General features: G+C 45.6%; 1 protein-coding gene across 1 annotated transcript in view; it reads right to left on the minus strand.

Annotated features, from left to right (window-relative positions):
• LOC138510848 (low-density lipoprotein receptor-related protein 4-like) overlaps positions 1 to 21,331 on the minus strand; it is a 495,073-nt gene that overhangs the window by 277,309 nt on the left and 196,433 nt on the right. Inside the window, exon 6 of the mRNA XM_069626521.1 lies at positions 205 to 405. Coding sequence (XP_069482622.1) covers positions 205 to 405 — 201 coding nt within the window. The remainder of the gene's footprint in view (positions 1 to 204; positions 406 to 21,331) is intronic.

Below are 21,331 nucleotides of genomic sequence, written 5' to 3' on the forward strand. Positions count from 1 at the left end.
AGATAAATAAACCATCTTTCTTTGAATGGCCCAACAAAAGCACTCGCAACATACATGCCTCACTCAAGACAATTTTGCACATTGTCGTATTTAGGAGGATTATGGATGTAGAAAGCCATGTATTTGTAACTTCATCTCCCTCCTACGGCACGTTGTTGAAATGCTGCCATTTTTCAAGGCAGGACACACAGAAAACACACCTACCTGAGTAACCACTGTGGGAAAGGCTACCAAGAGAAAAGCCGAATCTTTGAAGGCGATGCAGCTCTTTCCGTCATTAGCCAGCAGCATTCCGACAAAACAAGAACAGCTCGCCTTCAAGTCTGGCCCAACAAGGCACACATGGGAACATCCAAAATTCAGGCAGGGATTGGAGGCACTTGGCTGCAAGACTTCGTGCATAACCTTTATAAAGAAATGCAAATATTTAGCATCAACACAACTGCAAAAAATTAAAGGACACAAAATGGATCAACAGAAAAAACACACCGACAATCTTAGATTTTGATTAAATGAAAAGGATCCCATTGCAGCAACTTCATGTTACCTCTTACTTCAACCCATGTAAAACGTATTTCTTTTTTTTAAACAGGCATTCATAAATTGGCATACATGGTACATTATTGGAGAAGTATTGCAAGCCCTGTTAATGGAGAAACAACATTTGGCAAAGCCAATAGGGCAGGCTTTGGTGTAGGTGAGGGCTAGGCATATGTCAGGGAACAGATGGAAAACAGTGCGAGTGCCTGGACCTACTATGATGGTGTCGGGCAAATGTTAGTGTGATACCTGTGTACATATTAGAACTGTTGCCAGCGCCAATGCTTCTTTCCAACAGGACTTCATCGCAAGGAACAGGCGTGAGGAACCACATACTACTTATAAGTCAAGTGGCTGAAGGCACACCAAGACTTTTACACCACCAGTAGTGCATTTACAGTTGCAATCACGGCATTAAATATCAGAAGACTGCTTCGCAAATATTGATATTACTGCTTGATCAAATGAGCTCAGATCTGGGGGCAGAGGGAATGGACATCGGGATTAGCAAGCCCATGGCTGGTCAATGGATGGGTATAAAACCAAACACCGGCAAGGTGTACGTCTTTCCCATTCCCATCACCACTCCACACCCCAATCTGTACTCTACTCCAAAAGTTGGGCCCATATGTGGCAAAAACTGAAAAGTAATTAAGCATAGTATAAACGTCAGGTCTTTCATTACTTCCCAAAGAACAAAAGAACCCACGCGCAATGTCCAAATAATCCAGAAAAACCCCCAATGGATAGGACTCCCTTTCTTAGGAAGAATGCATCACATCCATTGGCATTGAGCAACTGCTTAGAGTAGAGCCGTGCATATCAAAGTTCAGGACTTTTCTAAATCAATTTACACACCTCAATGCCACAGTGTAAGAAATTATTTCCTCAAAGTGTACCCGGTTAGATTTCAAGGAAGTGTCAGGATGTTCCAGGCAGTGTGCGGCCGGTCTGACCAAAAAGGGAGTCACTGCAGAAGCTTCATCATCTTATTCTAGGAAAGTAAATTAATTGGTTTGGGCATGGCTTGCTTTTTAGCAATAACTAATTTTGTGTTGCAAATTTGCACCTCTCTAGACAGGTCTTGTTTTAACATAAGAATGTCTTTCTTGCGGTCTGCCACAGTGTTCTATTAAAGTGCACTGGAGCAATAGTTGCACTTTTCTACAGGACACGGATTCATCCTCTGGCTGTACATACAAATTGCCCTCTGCATTCAGCATGTGTTCCCCGCCATTTATTTGGATTCCATTTTGTGGTTAAGCTAAGATTGGCGACATGCTGGGGGCACGTAAAAGGTCCCCACTCACCCGTGTGCATAAATTGCCAGCATGAGTGCTACAAAGTTGTAGCATTTTGTGGGTAACTCTTCTTTGCAAAGAAGACAACCAGATGGTAAAGTCTTGCTAGACAGAAGGTGGTCTTGCACAGAGGCATCAAGGTGGCAATAGACGTTTGGGGGGCTCTGAGAGGAATCCAATTGACTCGTCACCGATTACACATTGGTGACCTCCTCCGGCATAGGGACGGCGCCCACTAACTGATCCTGACCCTGGGAGCAGTTATATGATCACATGGGGGGAGGACAACTACCAGGGGTAGAAGAAGATTCCATTGAATGAGATGCTGTATTCCTCCCTTGTCCCTGACAAAGACCCTATAATAGCAACCTATCAAGAACGTTGGTGTCAGCCCACAAAGTCTTCCTATTGTAAAAACCAGAAACTTCATCCTTTCAATCATTCTAAACAAATCCCCATGTATACCCCAAATACATACATCTCTGGTTTCTGACATTGCTACATGTGAAGTTTTTGAATATCATATTGGAAATCCAATTACTATGGACTTCAGGTCCCATAAAGCTTCAAGTACTGAGACGAAGAAGAGGAGGGAAGAGTTAATGCAGATGTCAAAGGCCAAAGTGCAGACTAGTTCTATTCTCTTTAAATTGCCCAGGACATTTAAAAATGGTGGTGTTCAAAGCAACAATACGAGAGAAAACCGCAGCGGAGAAGACTGTCACCTGTCTGCAGCAGGTAGTGAACGTGAGCTACATACACCGGCTTGTTGGGAGAGAAGGGGAAGTGTCACCCGCTTCCCTGAAGAACCACAGGAGCACCAAAAAGCACAGTGGGGCTCCTGGAGGTACGGTCGAGGGCGGGAGGCAGCGTTCTCCAGTCCTGGATGCAGATGGAAGCTGGTGACTAGACGCAGAGCCACACGGAATGCAGAAGAGATGCCCGCTGCGCCTGGAAAGCCAAACCAGGGAGGAAGCTTCACCACAGAGGCACGGTGCGTCTTGGGGATGCGACAAACCACTGGCCCAGAGCCACTGGGGACTACCAACTAAACAAAACAAATTGAATGAAGTGTGCGAGACTGACATTTCGAACAATATTCAAAAACGATTCAAACAGTAAAAACCTAATGTTGGATCAAGGTTAAGAACCAGAAGATATGAATACTGACAAGGAAAAATGCGACCAAGAAATCTGAATAATTACATGTGTGAAATGTCAATGTGGCAGAGAGCTGAAGCAAGAGTTGCCCTAATTAAATACATTGGACAAAGACATTAAAAGCAAATGCTAATATGTCGTATTTAAAGTAACATTAAAGCCAATTAAGAGAAGTCCTGGTAAAGTGAAGACACCAGGCAGTGGACATTTTGGGGTGCGGGGGTAAGATTCCTGGCAGGGGAGTATACCAGGGGATCTGTAATACCTCCAGTGAAACGAATGAACCACTGTGAAAGGATTCCTGGCAGGAGAGTATACCAGGCAACTCACTGAAGAGGAGAAATGATTGAAGATTTTATGTTAACAGATTAAACATTGTGGCAGGATACCCGGAAGGCGAGCATACCTGGGAATCTGAAGAGCACCATAAGAAGATTTCTGGCAGAGGAGTATACCAGGTAGTCCTCCAAAGAAGAGATGCACATAAGCAGCGCTGGAAGTTAAAACTACCAGGCATTTTGAGAATTGTGGGAAGATACCTGGCAGGGAAGCATACCAGTGGATTGGAAGAACCTGTTCGAGGATTCCTGGCAGGGGAGTATAGCAGGCAATCCATTGAAGGTGTGGCAAGCTTGAACACTATGTCAGGATTCCTAGCGGGGGGTTTACCAGGCAATCTCCTTGGGAGGATAGCTCAGGGGCAATGTGCTTGCCTTGTAAGCAAGTCAACGCAGAGCAACACAGGTTCAATGCCCGGGTTTGCGATTAGAAACCTCTGTGTACTAAGCGCATTGTAATTAACACATTATAATAATAATTTTTTTAAAAACTTTTTTTGATTTTTGCAAAAACAGTAACGCAATAACGTTGCACAGAAAAACATCCCACGCACCACCTCCAGTCCTCCCAGCTCCCATAGCGATCGTGCCCATCAGTAGTACAGTCAGTTTATACTCTGTAGATGGCGATTGTGATGCTTCGGCGACCTCAAGGGGCTGGGCCAGGGGATGAGTTCTGTGATGTAGAGTCAGTGGTTGACATCAGATATGCGATGTATGGTCCCCATATGTCAGGTGGCCATGCATGGAGCAGTAGCGTCTTTATGAAGCTTGTTTCCATATCTGGGCTATATGTTACATCCTTTAGCCAGCTTTGCAAGTTGGGGGGTGGTCCCCATTCCCATGTCATTGCCACTCTTCTCCCTGCTAGGAACAGTAGTAAATCTGCCAGTTTGCAGCCAAAGGGTGGTATCTGTTTAGCCCCAGGAGTGCCAGAGTTGGGTCGTGGTCTAATTGAGTTCCAATGATTGCTGCGTTTTTGCCCAGTACGGAGTCCCAGAACTGGGTTATGCTTGGGCAGGCCCACACTAGATGTAGGAAATCTGCCTCTGGGGCCTTGCATCTTTCATATGTTGCTGGAATTGTTGTACATTGCGAGTGAAGTTTTGCCGGTGTGCAGTATATTTGGTGTATGTAATTGAAGTGAATTGGTTTGTAGCGTGTGTTGAGCGAAAATTTTTGAGTTTGATGCAGGATGTACGACCAGTCCTCTGTTATTGTGGTTTGTAGTTTTCCCCCCGCCCAACCCCCATCGTCTTTTTGTTGCTCGGGATGTGGGTGCTGTGTCATTCAGGAGTGACTTGTATATCTCCGACACCAGTCTTTCATTGCCTTTCGATTGTATCACTCCATGAAGAAGATGCCAGGTCGGTGGTTGCTGAAGGAACGTGCCCAAGGTGACTCAGAGTGAATGGCGTAGTCTAAAGTATATGAATAGGTCCAGGGCATTATCACCTCCTTTGTCTCTGGCCTGTTGCGGAGTGATGAATGTGCCATCAACGAAGAGGTCCCTCTAGTGTTTTTATTTGCAGCTTGTCTGTCCATTTTAAGTAGGTTCTCTCGGTGGTTAGGGGGGAGTCCTCTTATAAATCTCGCTGGAATTAAGTGGGAGAACCTGGTTTGGATGTTGCTTTTTTGTACAATCTTTTTCCAGATGGCATATGTGATGTTGACAATGTTAAGTGTGGTGTGGGGTATGTGGATATTTCCTAGGATTGTCGTCCTAAGGAGGTATGGGGTCGCCAGTGCTCGTTCAATTTGAACATGAGGTCTGATGAATTCCATGGAATACCAATGTCCGAGGAACTGGGCTTGAGCGGCCCAGTAGTAGCGTTCTGGGTCTGGGAGTGCCAGCCCCCCTTTTTTCACGGGTTGGGTAAGTGTGGTGTATGCTACTTTCGCTACTTTGCATGCCCATACTATGTCAAGTATCAGGCTCCGGATACGCCGCAGGAACTGTTGCGATAGTAGGATGTGGGTATTTGCGAAGATGTATAGTAATTTGGGGAGAATCACCATCTTGACCAGGGAGAAACGGCCCCAGAGGGTAAGTGGGAGGAGATTTCATCTGTTTATTTTGCCTTGTAGTGCCTCCACGGTTGTCCAGTAGTTATCTTGCATAATATCTGAGTAGGACCTGGACAGTGAGATGCCGAGGTATCCGACCTTCGATAGTTGCCAGCTGAACCCAAAGTCGTCTGCAAATATTGTTGTTGCCTCGGTTTAGGGGAAATAATGGATTTGGAGTGGTTGATCTTCAGTCCAGAGAAATTGACGAATATGATGACCTCTCGCATGATTGGGTTTAGATTCTCAGCGGGCTTGTGTATGAATAGAGCTATGTCGTCTGCGTAGAGGGAGATTATCAATTTTTGGGGTCCAATGGAGAGCCCCCTATGTAGGTGGTGGGCTCGAAGATCAGACGCTAGGGGTTCCAGTACCAACTCAAACAGGAGTGCTGACAGATGTGGCATCCCTGTCGGGTTCCTCTTTGTAGTCATATTTCTGAGGATCTGGTGTTTCCCATGGTGATGGATGTTGGGTCTTTGTATAAAAGGGCGATTAGTTTGATGTAGTAGTTGCCCAGTCCCATGCGCCGTAGGACCTCGAAGAGAAAGGGCCATTCCACCGAGTGAAATGCCTTTTCAGCATCTAGTAGAGCTGCTATTGCACGAGTCTCCTGATGCCAAATGAAGTGTTGCGTCCAGGTATAAAGCCAGCCTGATCGGCTAATGCCAGGCCGGGCATACGTGGGAATAGTCTGGTAGTGAAGATTTTGGAGAGTATTTTATTGTCTAGATTTATTAAGGCGATCGGCCTGTATGAGGCGCAGTCTTCGTGTGATTTTCCTGGTTTATGTAGGAGGATCATGTTTGCTTGACGAAGGGTCAATGGTAGTGTACCGGATTCCATCGCTTCCTCATACACCTGTAGTAGGAGTGGGGCCAGAAGATGGGCGTTAGCCTTATAAAATTCACGTGTCAGCCCATCTGGCCCTGTAGCTTTAGTGTTGGGGAGGCTTTTGATCGTTGTGAGAATTTCTTCGAGGGTAATGCGGACATTCAGTGCTTCTCTCAGCTCATTGTCAGTCCAATATATTTCACTGTTTGCGAGGTATTGGACGAGTTCTGCAGGGCCTGCCGTCTATTTGGTGTTCGAGTTCTTGATAAAAGATGCAAAATGTTTCAACAATCTCTTCTTCTGTATGGACAATGTCTCCTTGTTGGTTTCGTATCCTTTCTACTAGGGTGGGCTTTCTCTCGGGCTGCTATTAAATTTGCCAGTAGGGCTCCAGGTTTCTGGCTTTCGCCGTATTGACGCAATTTTGCTATCGATCTGAAGTTGTCGAGTTCTACCTTGAGTGCAGCTAGGGAACTTGGGTCTTTTGATTGGGTGTATTTTAGCTCCCATTCTTTCAGTTTGGCTTTGCTGGAAGTTAGTTCTCTTCTGATGAGCTTTAGTATTTTGTGTTCTTTCGCCAGGCATATTCCCCTGATCTAGCATTTCATCGTCTCCCAGAGCGTGCCAGCGGATGTGACTGATGGTTGGTTTATCTCTAGAAAAGGAGGTTATCTCTGAGTTATTCGTCTGCGAAGACTTGATCTTGCAGGGATCCGGGTTTGAACCTCTATTGTGGTCTGCTTTTCCTGCCATCCACTGGGTTTCATTCGAGGGTGACCGTGGAATGGTCAGAGATTCCTCGGAAGGATTTGGCACTGTCCCCATTGGAGTTGGCTCTCTGGGGACACTAATAGGAAGTCCAGACGCGAGTCTGTGTTGTGTACCCATGAGTGAAAGGAGTATTCACGTGTTTCCCAGTGGTTATTTCTCCAGATATCGATAATATTATAGGCATTGCAAATTTCTTGGATTTGAAGGCTTGTCTTGGAGGGTGGGTTTCCCACACCCTGCGATTTGTCTTTGTTGGGGTCCAGTGGGGTGTTTAGGTCACCTCACCAGATGATTGTGGCTGACCCTGCGGTTTCCAGGTGCATCATCACCCAGTCAAAGTTGTTAGTGCTGTCAGTGTTCGTCCCGTAGGAGTTTACGAGAATGACCTTTTCCTTCCAGGATTCCTCGTACGAGGAGTGCTCCGCCTTCCGAGTCTTCTTCTGAGGATATCAGCCTGAATTTTACTCTTCTGTTTATCAAGATGGCAACTCCTCTCGCAAAAAAGAGGAGTATGATAAGTACCTGTGACATCCCCAGTCACTGGCCCAGCTGTTTTCAGAGCTGGGGAAAAGGTGCGTTTTCTGAATCCTGAAAGGGCTGCGTCCATTTTGTGTCTCCGGAGATATTGGGATATTTTGTGTGTTTTAGATGGTCGATTGCCACCTCCAATGTTCCAAGTAGCTAGGTTGACCATAAATGTTTGAAAACCTCTTTTGGGTTTGTTGATCGTTTCTGGTGATTTTGGTCGTTCTGGTGTTTCTCTGCTGTCTCTGGGGCAGTAGCAGGTGGTTGTACTGGTGCGGCTTGAGACGATTAGGTACGTGTGGCCCGAGGTGGTTGGATGACGGGGAAACCAAGAAGATGGCTGTGGATCTGCTTCCTGTGCTTTCCCATAACTGCATGCAACTTTCCTCCCTCTCACGGGCAAACCCCAACTCGCCTGTAGGTATTCCCTCCCTTCTGAACAAGTTTGTTTAGGGTGCTGTGCTTGGGGCGCTAGTGCCTGCCCAAGAGCAGAGACTCCCGTTTAAGTCAGTTATATTACTGTGTTCTGGTGTGGTAACATTATTGCAGGAGGTCAGCGGTGGGTGAAGGTTTCCACGTGTCACGGTGGGTTTCTCCTAGCTTGGTACCTTCTCAGTGATTTCTGGATATTTTCTGGTTGTCTGCGGCCCAGCCAGTCAAGGAAGGAGTTTGCCTCGTCAGGTGTATTAAAAAAAAATTGTGTTTTCCCGTCACATTGAATTCACAGTTCCGCTGGATACAGCATGGAATAAGTCATGTGGTTGGCTTGTAGCCGGCGTTTGACTCCAGCAAAGGATCTCCTTAGAATTTGCACTGCGGGGGAGAAGTCGGGGTAGAGTTGAATATCGTCTCCGTCGAATTGTAGGTCCCCTTTTTATCTTGCTAATCGTAATATGGTGTCTATATCTTCATAAGCCGGGCAATGATTGGGCGTGGAGTTGCTCCCGGGGTGGGCCGGCCGGCCAGCCAGCACCCTGTGAGTCTTTTCTACTACAAAGAGTTGTGGTAGGGCTGACGTTCCAAAGATTTCTTTGCACATTCTTTCCACAAACTCTTCCATCTTATCGGGAGCTGTCCTTCTCTTATTCCAACTAGTCTGATGTTGCGGCATGAGCGGCCTTCCAGATCTTTGTTTTTAGCTGCAACGGCCTTCATTTGGGCTTCCAATGATGATACTCTGGTTGCGAGTGAGGTTGAACCGTCTTCAGGGTCTGATACTCTTTGTTCAACTGTGTCTAGCCTGTTGCCATGTTTATCGAGGCAAATTTGTAAAAGGTCTACTTTGGACGACAGTGCGTCGAGGTTTGCAGTCTAGGTTGCCTATTCCTGCCTTCAGCTCGAGTAGGATCTCCCTGATGTCCACAGTTGTGACAGGAGTTTCCTCTTGTCTTTCTTCCATGGCTGGGGGATCGTTTTGGTCGGTTGATTTTGGAGTTTTACTCATAGTCACAAAGGAAGCTGAACTTTGACTTGGGCACAGTTTGTTTTCCCCATCTCGTTGTAGTCGTGTGTCTGCTGGACTCTGGTAGAGCAAGGTTTCAGTAGATCAGGGTGGCTTTTCGATTCAGAGCTTGGGCAGGGGGCAGCGTGTTGCTGTGGTATTCAGGGGGGTTTATAGACTGTCCTGCAGAAAGCTATAGATTGGTTTTGTGGTCTCTTGCGTTACACTTGTGTGCTTCAGTTGACTGTGCCGGGCGGGGCAGGGCGTTGGTGAAGGCTATTGATTAGTGCTGGGTCGCTGCTTGAAGAAGGTAGCTGGCTTGCTTTACTGCTGTTGGAGAGTTGCCACTGAGACCGTTCTGTGTTATTGGTTAAGACCGTGGCCTGCGCCAGCTTAATGCAGTTAATTGTTTAACTGCGGGCGCCTCGACGGATACCTTCATATGGTGCACTAGGCTCCTGTCTTTAGGTAGTGGAACCCGCAGAGGTTGGAGCTTTATTTACCACTGGGATCTCCAAGCATCTTGTGTGGGATGCCTGCGGCCACAAACCGAGGTCGACTCATTGCAGATCGGTATTTGGGCAGGGGGACCATACGCCTTGCTGGCTCTATCTGATGAAGTTTTCGTTACCTTGGGCTGTCCCGTGGGTGTACTAATGCTCCTGTTGCGGCAGTTGATGGTTTACCCCAGTACTCGGGAGGTTGTTCGTCTCTTCTGCAGTTTGTCTGGTGCCTGGAATGTCTAGATTGTGGCGGGGATGCGACTGCGGTATGTTTTATCTTAACTGCCCCAGTCAGGCCCAGCGCTGAACTGCCTAGACGGCTCTGTTTCGCTGCCGACACCATTCAGTTCTTGGGGAACTGGCTAGTTAAATTGGCTTTCTGCATTTTCTGTTACCTCTAAGGGCTCCCACGCTATCTTGTGGGGACATGGTGTAAGTGGGTGGGGGGTGGGGGTTGGCCAGCCCATGAGATCGGGTCCGATGTCTGGCCTGGTGGTCCCCTTTGTGCTTGTTTGTTGGTGTCCCTTGTCGGGGGGGGGGGGGGCCGCAGTATGGTACGGACTCAAGATCGGGCCGCTTCAGGAGGGGGTCAGCAGACCGCCAGGTCTCATCTCTTCGAGGGCTCTCCCTCCATTGAGAACTGCTGCTGGGATGGGATTGTGGACAGGGGAAGATTCCTCTGGCGGCGGGACCAGGATGTTTTGCCCCTCCTTTGCATCGCTGCAAGTCTCGGGCTCCCAGTGCTGCTGTCAGAACTGGGGGGGTGGGGGGGGATGGTCGCCAGCACGGGGGCAGGGAGGCCTGCGCACTCACCTGCTACTTGGGCCTGGGCTCATGTTCTGGCGCAGTGGGTTTCTTCTTCCCCGCTGTGGCATCCGGCTTCGTTCCGTGATCCGGGCGAGGCGCCTGGTGTGGGGCCTTCAGTCGGCGGGTTGCCACTGCGTCTCAGCCTCTCCGCGGTTTGCACTGCTGTGGTTGCCGCGGGGCTGATAGCACCTCTCCTTCCCGCGCTTGCACGGAGCGCTCTAGGCCACTGCCGGGGGCCTGTCCCTGGGTCTCTTGCAGGGTGCGTGCCCGTGGGACACCGGATCCCACCTCCGTAGGTATCATCTGTCGGATCTGTCGGATTGGGATCCGCTCCTAGGTTGTGGGGGGCTTCCTTGTTTACCGCTCTGGGTGTCGCTCTTCTCCTCGCCCTCTCAGCGGCTGTGGCGGCCGGTCGCCCAGCAGGTCGGGTTTTATCTTGTTCACCCGGGTGCATTTTCCCATTCACTGACTCTTTGCTTTGACTCCTGCAGCTTATGTCATCTTTATCCACTGTTTAAGGATCAAATGCATACCTTAGAACACACGAATGTCAGGATTCATTTGGGAGTCACGGCAGCACTCAGGGAGGAGTGGCCATATCGGTCGGCTCTCTAGCGCCCTCTCACATTATAATAATTATAATCCAACATAAATTGTTAAGGAAAACTTCAGTGAAATAAAATACCTGGCAAGGAAGTTAATCAGGGAGTCTGGAAAGAGCACTGGCAAAATCTGTAAGTTTACAAACCAAGAACTTTGTGAAGCCAATACATAGACATTTCTTTTGTATAAAGATTTCCACAAAAAATACAATGTATATACTTCATTATGCATCAGAGTGACATCATACTGCGTGGCAATAGTGAAAAACCGATCAAGGGTCAGGATTGGTTGAGGGAGACATCTAGATACACAATCATATAGGAGCTAGTATTGTTATTGGCTGGCCTTTATCAGGTGGACAACTAATGCCTACCTCTTCATACGTGTCATTTTAAGATCAGTTGCACCGCGTTTCATTGGTTTCTCAAGCTAGAAGGTCCTTCGTTATATGGACTAATACAATTGTTTTGCATGCTTGTGTCGTGTCTGGAACATTCGGTTCATTTAGCAACACATAAGCCAAGACCCAGGTGCAGGGAGAAAGGACATGAAGCTACCTCACCACTCAATTAGCCTAACATCTCCCATCACCCATGCCTTCTGCCATGAAATTGCCTTTGAAATTGGCCTTGCAGAGTATTGTCGTCCTGGAAATGCACAGGAGGGCACTTGCTATTATATCTGGACTCCAAGTTCAAACTCTATTTCCATCCTTGACTCACGTGACAAGAGGCCACAATGTGGTTAATTCTGCCGCTTTTTAAATGCTTTAAATGAATTATAACTTGGCATCCTTTGCGTTCTTTCTTGCACCTTAACGTAGACAGCTGATCACGGCTTCTTAGATCTTGACTTCGGACCAGACAGCCTCTCCACTCCAGTAGCCTGCTATTCTACTGCGACACCGCTATTCATTCATTCGCAATGATTCTTTGGCTTACTATTTCACAATACAAATGTTTAGTTTCTATACAATGGCAGCTTTGCCTGCATTCTATTTATTACTTATAGCTAGCCTAGAACATGACTTGATCTACACCTTGCATTTCAGCGTCCATACATCCTTCATGCTTCCGATTTCTACACTTAATTCTTTACTTTATTTCTTCTCTGGGATCCATACATTGTCTGCATTTGATACTTTAGAATCTCCTGCACACTTTCTTGCGACATCAGTTCGTCTTCTTAGTTCGTTCTCCTATTTCTTTAGGGATCTCTTCCTGCAGGCTGTCATTACCTCGTGGGTACATTCAATATGGTTGTCTGTAATGGACATCTCCTTCCAAATACTCGCTGTGTTATTGGTACGATAGCTGGTGTCAGACAAGGCACCAGCTCATGTCTCCAATCCAAAGGAGGTAGGGGGGCAGGATCTCCTTCGGAAGTATACATCTACTCCTCTACAACCTTTTGCCAGAAAGGCATTGACGGACGTTTCGAAAGACATTGTGTGATCAAGAACTCTCTGAATCCAGGATAAAAGCCATAAGGAAATGCTGATTAAAGAGGTGCTTTTTGGTGATCAAGGAACTGTTTAAAAAACACGTTGGCCATCCTACTACAAATCCAGGGGAAGGCAATTCTCCTCTGGTTTTCAAGGATTTCTTATTGGAAAATACTTTGATTTATTCTTTATGGTCGGATTATGAATACTTTTTACACTAAACATATGTCAGACATATTTCCTTGCACTCTTAGTTGTTTCTACTGTGAGGGGCAGTTTAGAATGTTTTGACAAACGGCGGATTCTACTTTGCTAACTTACTTGACACAGACTGAATCTAACCTCTGGTTATTGAAGTAGAGAATCTCCTTTAAGATGGGGCTAGAGCGGCGTTTTTCCAACTCTTATTTTCAATAAAAGGTTTTGTACTGCAGCTTTGTGTCCACCTCTCATTTCCGACCCCTCACAGTTCCCAATCCATTAAGAGGCAGAGCCTCTTTTGTAAAAATTATAATTTTGCCATTCTAGATGCTGATTTTCCAAAAGTGGGCTCGGGTCCAAGCCCTGGGGTCATGTAGATGGGTACTAACAGATTATTGATCATAGTGATCGGGAGAAAGAGGACATTACCTAGACCTGTGCAAGCATTGTTGGGCATTTTTTGGTTAGAGCCATCAAGAAAAAGGGACAATCAAGGATGTTCACCTTGAATCCCACATTAGAAAGTAGTATTACCTTTGAGGCCTGGATGAAGGAATTGAGAGCACTGGTAGTGCAAGACCGGGACATTGTACAATTTAGGGTGTTATATTAATACGTGGTCCCACCCACACGAGATGGAAAATGTGTTCACTAGGTTGTCATCTTGCAGCAATGAAGACTGTCCCCGATTCCCACATAGCAAGATGTAAAAAAAGAGTTAAAGGATAGGGACAAACCTAACTATGAAACCTACAGACTACGTTCACCACAGTGAGGTTACAATAGAAGGTCAAAGTTCTATGAGATACATACCTAGGGATGCAAATAAAGGATGGGTGACTATGAATACAAAGTAGGCCTCACAGAACAGCGGATTTAACTTGTAGCACATGAAACCAACCAACTGTCAAATGAAATTAAGACCAGAGTGAAAAGCATCCAAATGGCTGGCAGCAACCGAATAATGTTTCCCTTAATGGCAGAAATGCAGTGAAATTGAGATTCAGTGCAAGAATCTAGTTGAGCACTTGGTTCACATGTGTAGATGGAAAAAGATGGCCAGTCCCAGTTTGTGGCTACCAGGCCTACTGCCAAATCAAAATTAATTTTTTTAATACACCAAGCCCAGGGGTTAGTCTTGGTGAAACATACTAATGAAGATCGGCACATTTGGCTGAATTTCCAAGAGACCTCAAATAATATGCGTCATTAATCAGAGGTTCATAATACCCAGGCAGCAGATTCAAGTGGTTGTGAATGTGATTTAGGTGGAGTTCACATCAGATTTGATGCCACCCTAGTGTGTGTGATGAATCCAGGGAATTTGTGCCCTCTCCCAAAAGGGGAGCTACCCCCTTTGGGACTAGGGAGGTGAGCCCGCTCAGCTAAACACCCCGTAGGGGACATGGTAAGCAGGATTCCACTGTTGGCGACACCCCCCACCCAACTTAGAGGACCAAGGTCTCTAGAGAGGGATGTAAATCTTCCCTATGCTCAAAACCCTAGTATCTTTGTTGGCTACATTGGAAGGTAATTAATGAGAGGACATAACCTGTAGGATGGCTGTCGTGGTTTCTGGCCCGCTGGTTACACCTGGCTCACTAGGAACAAGTACACAGTGGGAATACTGATTCCCCCATCCACTGGCCCAAGGATGAACAATTACAATCTCTGATGGAGTAGGGGAGAGAGACCGCTGCAGAGCTGGAAAGAGGAGAGACCCTCCTCCTAGGCCAACACCGCGGAATGCCTACTGACCTGGCAGGACTGATGCAGGGACCAATCTGCTGAAAGGAGCAGCAAAGAGCCACAGCCACCTGACAACCGGTGGGCTGACAGCCCAACACCGGAGACCCACAGCAGGAAAGAAGAGCAAGCTCTGCATGAAGGGGGAGCTGAGAGAAAGACTGAAAAGTGCCACCACAAAGGCTGATTCTTCAGAGGAGTGCAGCAGCAAGACTAAAAGGTATGCAGTTGCCCTGGCAAAGCCAGAGGGCGGCAGTGAGGCCCTATAAAACCGCAAGGCGGGGTGAGAGAAACAAGATCCTCAAGTCTAGGTGAAGGAAACCTGACTCCAAAGTGGGATGAAAAAGGAAACCCCAGGGCAGGGTGAAAAAGGAAAACCCAGGGTGGGGCAAAGGAAACGAAACATCAGGGCAGGGTGAGAGAGAAGACGACCCCTAGGGCAGGGTGAAGGAAGTCAGGCCCAAGGCAGGGTGGGAGAAGTGAAACCTTGATTCAGGGTGAGAGCTCCAGGAGCCAAAAGGAAAGGGGGACAAGTAGTCGTTTCTTTTATGTACTTGATGGAACTGAGTAAAAGAAGCTGTCAGGTTACCGGCGTAGACAGTGCCCCAGGGCAAGGGGCCCTCTAATAAAAGATAAGGGTGGGGCTCAGAAACGATCCACCATTCACTCGACAGGGCCAAGGGGCCAAATTTCATTTGTTTGGTTGCAGCCTCATGCTTTCCTTTACAGTGGTGGGGACAGACTCAGGTTACAGTTCAATTCTTGGAGGTCTTTCTAGGTTTTCTAAAGACATCCTGAAAAACACCTTTTCTTTGTGTCCTTTATAAAACAGGTCAACTATTCTTATCTTTAGGGAAGGGTTAGGTTTTGCGAGTGCGAATAAAGGAAATTCTGCAAAAATGTCACTGCGTCCGTCTACTGATTCTTTCCGATTTATGAGAAGCGGGTGTTAGAAGTGGAACCTGCATGACTCGATACAGAGTCAGACCGCGACCGTTGCCAAGCTCCCCCTTATGGGGCAGTGTGGTAGTTAACCCTCCCTTACTTGCTCCCAAATAGCACTTGCATAATTGCGGAAGATCAACCACACACCCCTAATAGCCACCCCCTTAACTAGCGAACTCCCCAGTGATTCCGAAGACCACAAAGAACTTGAGTCCTTGGGCCCTGAAATGTTTTCTACTAGCTCCAACCGCGTTGTTGGAGCCCTGGAAAAAGGGTACTCCAGATTAGATAGGTGTACTCATCAGTCTCTGGAATCCCTCCAAGAAAGAATCCTGGATAGCCAAGTAATGGCGGATCTCCGTCATAAAGAGACTCTCGATAAACAAGGTGTAGTTCTGGGTAGCAGTCCACTTCCTTTAAAGAGTGTTGTAATCCTATAGTAAAAGGGAAGACTTGGGAGCCTTTTTTGTAACCTATAAAAGGCTAGCCATCCAATTCCACTGGGATCGCAGCCTTAAAACGTTTTACTTGGCCATTTTACTTAAGGGATAGTTGCAGTTCGCCTATTAAGTCTCAATGCCACAGGAACAAACCCTTTTAACTATATTAAAAAGTCTCTCTTGAGGAAAGTAGGATGAACCAGTTATTTTGTCTACAAACTACGGACAAAATGAAACCTGGGCCAGTGTCTTTATTGGTTTGAGTACAGGCAGACTGCTGTTTATGTTTAATGATGTAATGTTTAATATGTATAGCGCCTTAGGACCAAAGGCAATTGGGCAAACAAATAACAAGTACAAACAATCAAGGCAACAACAAAGATTGAAAACGAAACTACAAACGAGAATAAAAGCACAGTAAGAGAACACAGTAAAAGGACTAGGACACAGCAGCAAAAGTAAAACCAGTACAAAAAGCTAAAAATGGCGAATAAGAAAATGAAAAAAAAAAAGATCATGAGGAAACCATGAAAACCAAAAGGTCAGCAGGAGAGAGGCAGACAAAACAAATACAATCAAGTAAAACAATTAAAAAAAAAAAGAAAGTCTTCAATGCTTTCTTGAAAGACAGGGAAGAGGATTGCAATCTCAGAGAGCTTGGCAACTTGTACCAGAAGGAAGGTGCAAGAAACTCAAAGGAGCATCTAACCTGCGTTCTTCCAGCTTGGCGTATGGAATTTCAAGCAGGTTGCCATGACATTTCCCAAGAAAACTTTCACATAGGCAGGACTTTTACCATAGATGCATTTATATTTGATAAATATTCGAAAATTCAGCGGTTCTCTCACCGGTAAACAGTGAAGAGCCCTTTGGGCAGTTGGGACATAAGATCATTGACTAATATTAGAAACAATACAAACTGCGCTATTTTGTAGGACCTGCAGTTTCGCCACATGTTTTTGTGCGATACCAACAAGAAGGCTGCCACAATAGTCGATTTTTGCACCTATGATGGCACGAGCCACAATTGCACAATTTTTAGTAGAAAGATAGGGTTTAATATGACAGTAGTTTCAGATAAAAAGCTGGAGTGGGAATAATAGAATTAACTTGGTCTCGCATAGATAATGTGGAATCAAGAATGACACTAAGTTTTAACTTAAGACAATACTCGAATCAACGAATTAGCAATGGTAAAATTATTATACAGACATCGTCGTTTTGCCAATCTTTGCTAAGTACCAACTAGCAGCAATTCAGTTTTTGCAACATTTAATGCAAGGGTGTTATGAACCATCAAGCAGCTGATTGACTCAAACAAACTCAGTAGACTCATTGCATCCGTGAGATAGTCACCAGTGAGCTGAATTAAAATCTCAGCATAGTTGATATATAACATTTCCTGCTCATCTAAAATGTCAAATAGAGGCTTTATAAAAAGATTTAAAAGACTGGGCGAGTGGCAAAATCCCAGAAGTACTTCACAAAGGAGATCTACAGGGGAAGCCATACAGGAACTAAAAACAACTCTTGCACCTAGGCCAGATGAGGATAAACCCCAATCTGCTTATTTTTTAGACAAATATGCAGTTGACTACTATAATTATGTAAAATGTTAAAATCGGCCAGATCGAACTCTGCTGAAAGATCCATTAAAATAAGAAGGGCCATCTTGCCATTGTCCCTAATTTGAGTCTTGGTGGCCTTCAGGTCTAAAAGGGCAGACTCAGTTCCATGACAAGCTCTGAATCCCGATAGTCTTTACCCCAGATGGTTGTGCTGTTCTTTACTATGCTTGTAACTGCAAGTAAGCCAAACAATCCAATATCTTAAGCAAAAAGGGGATCATTTGTGGGAACACTGGGACCCAGAGAAGGTTTTTTCAAGGTGTAATCTGCACATGCTTGATACAAGAAGGTACTAGTGCTGATGGAAAAGAGGTATTCACAAAATATGTAATTAATAGAGCCAGGGTATCTAAACAATGTTTTAACAATTCTAGATGGGCATGGATCTCCTGGACAATAGGTTCTTTTTAAAGTCAGAATCACTTTCTCCACCTTAAAGACCGAAACGTCCCTGAAGTCAAATAAAGGGAGGTACTGGTTTATCTGATAGAGAAGGAATAGGAGGCACTAAACCAGATCTCTTGTGGGAGAGAACTGCTTTAAGTGATGAAACGTTTGAAAAAAGCTTGTTGGTTGCTAATGCACCTATCTCAGCCCCTGACCAGAATGACTGGAGAATTAAAGTAAATTCTTTCGTATTATAAGAGGTCTGAGAAAAACACCTATTCAGGTTTTCTTTTTTTTAGCTAAAATCACAAGACTGGTATACTGGCTGGCCACTTGGAGAGGCAGTTGAGCTTATCAATTATTGTGTCTGCCATTTCCCCATTAAGAGTATAAAAATGAGTGGTTCACCTCACTCGTGGCATCTACCCCCCCCTCACCACAATTGTATCGCTGATGCACAAGATGTTACTCCCTGAGGCAGCCCTGCAGAGCCTATACAGATGACGTCACTGAGGCAATAAACCTGCAGGTGATGGAGCAACTGGATGAGCTGTAATTATGAAAGACAAATAACGCCATGGCGAAGAACAACACACATAGGTGCATTAGACACGAAGCACATACACATCCACCACAAAGATACACAAGCACTAGGTCAAATTGCACTTGGACACGAAGAACATGCTTGCATTCACTAGGTTAGAAAACAGGGAACACTTATGTTAAAACGCAAGACACGAGAATACACAAACCTTAACGCAGAATGCAACTAAAATGAGTGACCATGTAAGCCAAGATGGAGGACGCAACCACACTTAGGTGAATGGGAGAGATCAATGAGCTTGGGATTACAGAAAGACCCTGTCTTGCTGAGACAGCAGAAGAGCCAAGACTGAGCAGCCCAGACAGCAACTGCACAGTTAGCCACGATCATCAGTGAAAGGCAGGTGTGGACCAGTATTCGCAAAGCACAGACGTTGAACAGGTCCCAGGCGTGAGTCTCAATCTTCATGGGAGAAGCAAAGAAACAAATCATATTAACTTTATTCAGTCAAGAGGCCGTCAAAGTACAACACATCACATAACTCATTAATAATGACAACAACTCAAGTTACAGATCATTCTACCCAGGCGGGATAACAATGACTTAACCCCAGATGCCTTAATATAACCAATCGTTATGTCAGTTAGGGTCAAATTTGTTGGCCAATAGAAAGATCACCTCTATCTAAATTAATTTTTATATAGCGCAAAATCGCCCGAAGACCTCAGAGCGCTCACAATGACTGACGTGACAAGGAACAGATAACAGGAGACAGAGCATGAACCAGATGCAGCAACATGAATTACTCAGTGCCACCATCAAACCACCATGTCTTAAGTTGTTTTTTTAATATACTGATGATGCAGAGTTTTAGTGAGACCAGCAGTGAGTTCCAAATCTTCGGAGCCCAAAAGGTGAACCTGGTACCACCGGTTCTTTTAAGGGTTTGACGGGGTTGTAACAGCTCAAAGTTACTATCAGATCACAGCTGTCTCCCGATAGGCGTTTTCTGTATTTTATCAGAGAGATATTTTGGAGCCATCCCGGACAGGCATTTGAAAACAGTTACATCACTTTTAAATTTGCTTTTTTGTCCAACAGGCAACCAGTGTAGATTTCTCCTGGCTGCTGATACCTTAGAGTGTTTACTTAGTCCATTGACTGCTCTAACAGCACCATTTTGGATGGTCTGCAATTTACTTATGTTGGACATAGAAGTGCCCATCATCAGGCTGTTGCAATAGTTGAGTTTAGAGTTAACTATGGCACCAGCTATTACAGCCAAGTTAGGCTTGGATAGGTATAGGCGAATTTGCCAGAGAAGGTTAGAAAAGAACACGCATGTGGATTTGAGATAAGATGTATGTCTTTTATAAGAGGTGAGAGTCCATGTAAACCCCTAGGGTCTTTACATGTTCAGAGACCTTGATAATACTATTATTAATTTTAAAGTTGAGATACTTGTAATCAAGAAGTTTAAGTCTTTGAGGGGTACCAACAATTATTAACTCTGTTTTGGCTTCATTAAGAGCCAGTGAGTTAGATGCCATCCAGATTTGTATGGCTGAAAAGACATCACTTACCCTGCACGCATCTTGTTCATAATTTCCAGACAGGGCGACCTCCCTTGGTGAAACCCCAGGACATTTTCCCCAGTGGATATACAATATTTCCTGATACCCCTTGGAACTTAGGTCACACTATCCATTGTTAAGTGTTAAGGTCAGGGTAAGCACTGATTTCTGTAGTGCTGCGTGGTGATAAGCAGCATCTACGGGCAATACCCAAGTATGCCATAAACTACAATTTGCTCCCTTATTTCTATACATGTGATCATAATTACATCCTGCATTATAGGACAGTATTTGGTACAGTTTATGATGTCCTCTCGGATAAGGGACATCCACCCACACACCTTGTGGAACCAGTGAGTGCACTTGTTGGCAAGCGATTCCCTGGATTCTTTATAGTTGGAGGAGATTTTAGGTACTCTGAAGGAATACCAGACCCCCCCGCCCCCACTCCTCCTTCCGACCCACTCTCATATTTGCCTTTGCTGTACCAAGCCCAGGCTGTAGTCTGCAGCCCTAAAACTAGTGCCATTAGTAACTGGACTGGTTTCTCTATTGATTGAGCCTCCACCCAAACTGACACCAGTATGCATGGGTATAGGCCCCCGTTTGGCCTGCCCAAATGCGGCCACCAATGCTGGCCGAACAGCAATGTTTTGAATGCTTGGAGTTGCAGTACTGCCTCCTGAATCAACTAGTGTCAGTGGCCCTTGGTCGGTCAAACATGGATTTCTTCCGGGCAAATTAGAGTTTGGAGTTGGTCACCAAGTTACAGTGAGCTTCCTTCTGAGATGGTTGGGACAGAAGTGCTCATATGCCAGCCTCTATTAAAGTTTGGTGCATCCCCACTGTAGCTCCTTTGTTTTGACTGGTACAAAGACAAAAGCTACTTCATGGTTGCTAGTTCGTACACCACAAGATTGCACTTGCACCGTTGACCTTGTTTTTTCTCCCCCTCATTTTGATGGACAGGAGGAATTCCGTGGGAAGCTGAGGAACAAGAAGGATTAGTCCAGGGATTAGGATGGATCTGCATAGCCCCCTCCTCGTCAATGAGATCTCTTGAAGAAATTAAAGGGCTGGGCTTAAACATCTGTTCCCCCTGCAATTAATTTGGCAACATGCATGATTCTGGGATGCATCGATTTCAATCGCACCACGATTATTTGGAGTCAAGTAAGGAACAACAGAGTCTCAGGAGGATAGCTCAGGGTCAATGTGCTTGCCTTTGAAGCAAGATGACACGGAGCAACACATTTCGATCCCCGGGTCCGCACTTAGAAACTTCTGGGTATTAAGCGCGTTATAAAAAACCATTCATATCAGTGTCAATACCAATGTCTGTACAAGGCCTCTGTGGCTCATTTACAGAAAGGTTAGTAATGGTTGTGGTTCTAAGAGTGGAAACAATAGGCTCATGGCTCTTACATCATCCTTACCTAGAGTACACCACAATGGGAAAGTGATCTGAACCTCAGGCAGCATTCTGTGAATTCCACTGGGTCAATCATTGTCAACTGGGTTATTAGGATTA

Source organism: Ambystoma mexicanum, chromosome 6p (genome assembly GCF_040938575.1).
Source record: "Ambystoma mexicanum isolate Mex_15411 chromosome 6p, UKY_AmexF1_1, whole genome shotgun sequence".
In the NCBI taxonomy this organism is placed as follows: domain Eukaryota; kingdom Metazoa; phylum Chordata; class Amphibia; order Caudata; family Ambystomatidae; genus Ambystoma; species Ambystoma mexicanum.